General features: G+C 38.6%; 1 protein-coding gene across 2 annotated transcripts in view; it reads left to right on the plus strand.

The window, feature by feature from the left end:
• Mcu (mitochondrial calcium uniporter) overlaps nucleotides 1–4,000 on the plus strand; it is a 55,268-nt gene that overhangs the window by 16,265 nt on the left and 35,003 nt on the right. For both annotated transcript variants that reach the window (XM_076390886.1, XM_076390887.1), the window contains exon 2: nucleotides 3,642–3,831. In XM_076390886.1, the coding sequence (XP_076247001.1) occupies nucleotides 3,642–3,831 (190 nt within the window). The remainder of the gene's footprint in view (nucleotides 1–3,641; nucleotides 3,832–4,000) is intronic.

Genomic DNA, 4,000 nt, shown 5'->3' on the forward strand with positions numbered 1-4,000 from the left:
ATACCTTCCTCCGTTAAAGTTTATCCAATGATATGTAAAACGTATATTCTTCTGTATCAATGGAGATGAATTTTCGTATGCAGATCTCGTACTGCGAGTATTTCTCAAGAAAAGTCTCTTAGGTCGGAAAAGCGGGGACAAAGCAAACACCCCCATTGGCCTTGTCCGACTGCTCGAAACGAATATCGTCCCTGAATGCCGTGCTAGGGCTCCAATGAAGATTCATGAACCCTTTAATAAAACATGGGGGCAAAGTCGCAGGAAATCGATGAATATGCATGACGATGGGTGTATTAAGTTCCACGTGGGCTTGTAACACAAACGTGCTGGTAATCTCGTGATTGAATCGTGCAGTGATGCATTTCAGCGTGGGGATTCATATTAATTAAATGATACATCAATTACTCATTTGTATATATTAATATAAAATGGATGAAGAGAATTTTCAACCTTTTCAGAACTCAAATATTTCAAGTCCAATGCACAAATAAAGAATTATTCTTCACTCTCACGTAGGAAAATAAATATCTAAAGATTAGTTGCATCCCTTGAGGATTAATTTTTTGCCTTCAGAAAACAATTTTAACTCCAAAAAAGTGTCCACGCTTTTACAAATTGCTGCTCTCTTATTTGACAGAATTACAGGCTCGTTACAAAGGCTATGTTAGGTTGAAAATTGCATTAAAAGGAACATTTGTCTACCGCGTTTTTTACCGTTACTTTCGTGTAGGACAAACAGTTTAATCAGCATGATAGGTGACGTGCCTACAGGCTGTTTGGTTTTTATTACGACACCGTAAACTTGAATTGAACGAGAGATCGTTGAACCTCACGAGACCATTAGCCCCGAATTATTTATTCCGCGACAGCTGCGCACGTGATACTTTTCGGAAGGCGTACGACTCTTGGCCGCCGACCAAAATTTGAACAGGTCCCTCTGTGCACATATATGTAGGCACTGATTGCCTTGTAAAATATGATACTGAGGTTCAGTTTCACGCAGCATTTCGGACACGCGAGTGAAATTGTTTCGTATCTATTTTTAAAAATGAACAGAACGTCTGGTAAAAATATCTTTAAAATCAGACGAACATTTTTACAAGATTGAATCAGATTCCACCCATTTCTATTTAATTTAACGAGGAAAGAGAGATTAAAATACTTTGCTTCAGTCATTTGTACAGTTTTAATTTTTAATGAAGAGAATAATACATACTGTGTCTGAATTGAATAGATAATGATTATTTTTGAATATAAAATAATGCTCCAAATAAAGTTGATCACATTAAAATGAACGTTAATAGCCAGCGATTATTCCAGGCGATGAAGAAAATGAACGAACCATAATATTTCCAGCGGTATGAATTTCCATATTCACAGGATACTCGTGGAAGCTGTCTGTTTTAATGGTCAGCTCGCCAGGAATTTTCTCTTTGATTAATCGATACGACACGCTGCGCAATCCCAGAAATTTATACGTTGATTCGTATCTTGGACTATATAATCCGTACAACGTGTTGGGGTCTCTTTTTACGAGGTCCCTCGACCAATTTCCATTCGTCAGTAACTGATCACATGCAAACATGAATATCGTAGCAAATATTTTGACAGATATTTTCGTAGAAGAAATGTCAATCTTTAATTTTTCTCTCTTCAAAATATTTCTATTTTCCAGTGAATCGCATTGTAGAATAACTCACACGTTTCCCACGCATACATTTTCGAAACCGAGTCTTCATTAATACAACATTCAACTTAGAACTACTTATAAACTGATTGAATAATTCTAATTTCCCTGCGCAAACTTGGTAATTGAGTTGCAAAACAGCTTTCTGTGTGTCAGGCGTCTTATCTACTGCGACAAGAATAAAAATCACCTTGCAGCTTGCAATGAATTAGACTTCATTACACTTTTAAAAAATGGAGCAACCTATTTCAATTCTCTCTTAGCCCCTTCGTAATCGGTCTCAGAACCTAGTCTATGAATTTATTAAAGTCAGAAATAATTGTTTGCCTTCTCTTATAATACTTACCCATGCCACAGAATTTTTTAATAAAGAAATCTCACGATAATCCATATCTACATCATAATTTACTATAATTTACTGTGCCGTATAGATTATGGTATCTCAATAGCAGTATGTACAAATATTCCAGAGATTACACAATGACGATAAACTTCTTCACCTGTTATAATCATAGTAATATAAATTATGTAAAACGATATAATTTCCCGTATGAAATTGGTCGTACATTTTCCTAGCAGAACTCGAGACAATTTCATGCTTCTTCCAAGTGAAAATTTCATAAGTTACGGCTGCGTTTCAACTCACGTTTATGGTGAACCATCTAAAAGATACGCACTGCAGTATCCATTCCCTACACGCCATTTCCCTGTGATAAGGCAACAAAGTGAATACTCCATGTTTCTCCTGTAATTTCCATACCGAACGATTCTTCAAAGTCGTTTTCCTTTGCTCGGTTTCAGCTGCCATCAACTACAGAAACCGAGGACAATTAAGGGGGAAACAGGAATCGAAGGAAAAGAGGGGACTTATGCAAATTCTTGCGACCCTCGAAGTTTAGCAGTAGTAGCACTGTGACACAGAATACTCGCTGTTGCATTTACTTTACTCCAGAATCGTATCCTGGCACGCCCAATCGTGCCACGACCCTGGCCCGACTCCAGTTCCCCCGTGACCTCACGTTGACCCCGAGCTCTGGACGCTCGCCAGTCTCTGGTCGTTTTAGAACCGTTGTTCATGGCGAATTAATCTGTGCAAAACAAATTCTTTCTGCCTTTTTAGTCCTCGCTAGACCGTTTGTCGATTTTGTGTGGGATCAGAGAAAGATTCGTATGTAGAGGTTTCATAATATGAATGTAGAACACTGGCTAAGGGGAAAAGCTTTGGAAGTTGAAAGGAGTTTCTAAGGAAATTTGAGGAAATCTCATTTCAAAGAATTGAAACTGAAATAAAAATATAGTTGAAGGCGATACTTTTATAATATTCTTGAAATTCATTATAACTTCTAAAAATCCCATTAAAAAGTAGTAAAATGGATATTAAAAGACACTTTGAAATAAAGATAAAACCGCGGATCAATACAGCTACTATCAGACAATTATTTTATCACATTTCCCGACACGTGAGACACAAAATCTCAATTTACTCAGCAATTACGGGTCACAGAATAACATCCCTATATTTCCTCTGACGAGATCTGGGTGCTAATTGAACACAAACAGTAGAGGAGTGAGCCAAGAAAAACAGCATTAAAACCCCTCCATACTGAATAAGCATACCTCCGCAGTGTTCCAAGAAACTCGAGCCATATAAACCCCTCGCAGAATTTCCAAAACAAAAAATCGAAAGCCAAGCAATGTCAAGAAAAAGTCTCAGTCTTCCAAGCTCATCGAGACGGTGAAGGTCCCCCAGAGCCACACTCTCAAGTAACTCAAGAATACTTTATGAACCTCTACAAGGAATCATTTTCCAAAGGTCTTCGAGTAGAACAAGTGTCTCAGGTGCATTTTCCGCTGCACTTTGCGCACACTGAAGCGTTGCACGATCTCTCGCTTCTAAACGGTTCCTAAGCGCACGTAAACATGTTCGACTAACCATGGCTGTTCTATGTTCCAGGAAACATGGTGCAGGAGATGGTGGCATATCTCCCAGAGGAGTCTCTCCTTGACGACGAGCTCTTTCGCTCCGAACCTGAGTCCAATGCTGGCAAAAGGTATGGAGGAGACCAAGGCACCGAAGGAAACGAAAACTTTGACGAAGGATAAGGAGGAAAAAGGCTTGGCCCCTCAGAACGCGCAGGATGCTGGTGAGTTGCAGAAAATTGATAATATTGTTAGCGAAAAAAGCTGTTCCTGTTGGTTTACTATGTGAACGTTTTTTTAAATTTAACTGTGGCGTGATGAGGGTCTCTGTATCCATTGATCTTCGATGGCTTTGTGAATACAAGCGATTAAGTTTAAGAGTAATTGAGTTTG

The sequence above is a fragment of the Calliopsis andreniformis genome, unplaced genomic scaffold (genome assembly GCF_051401765.1).
Source record: "Calliopsis andreniformis isolate RMS-2024a unplaced genomic scaffold, iyCalAndr_principal scaffold0022, whole genome shotgun sequence".
Taxonomy (NCBI): domain Eukaryota; kingdom Metazoa; phylum Arthropoda; class Insecta; order Hymenoptera; family Andrenidae; genus Calliopsis; species Calliopsis andreniformis.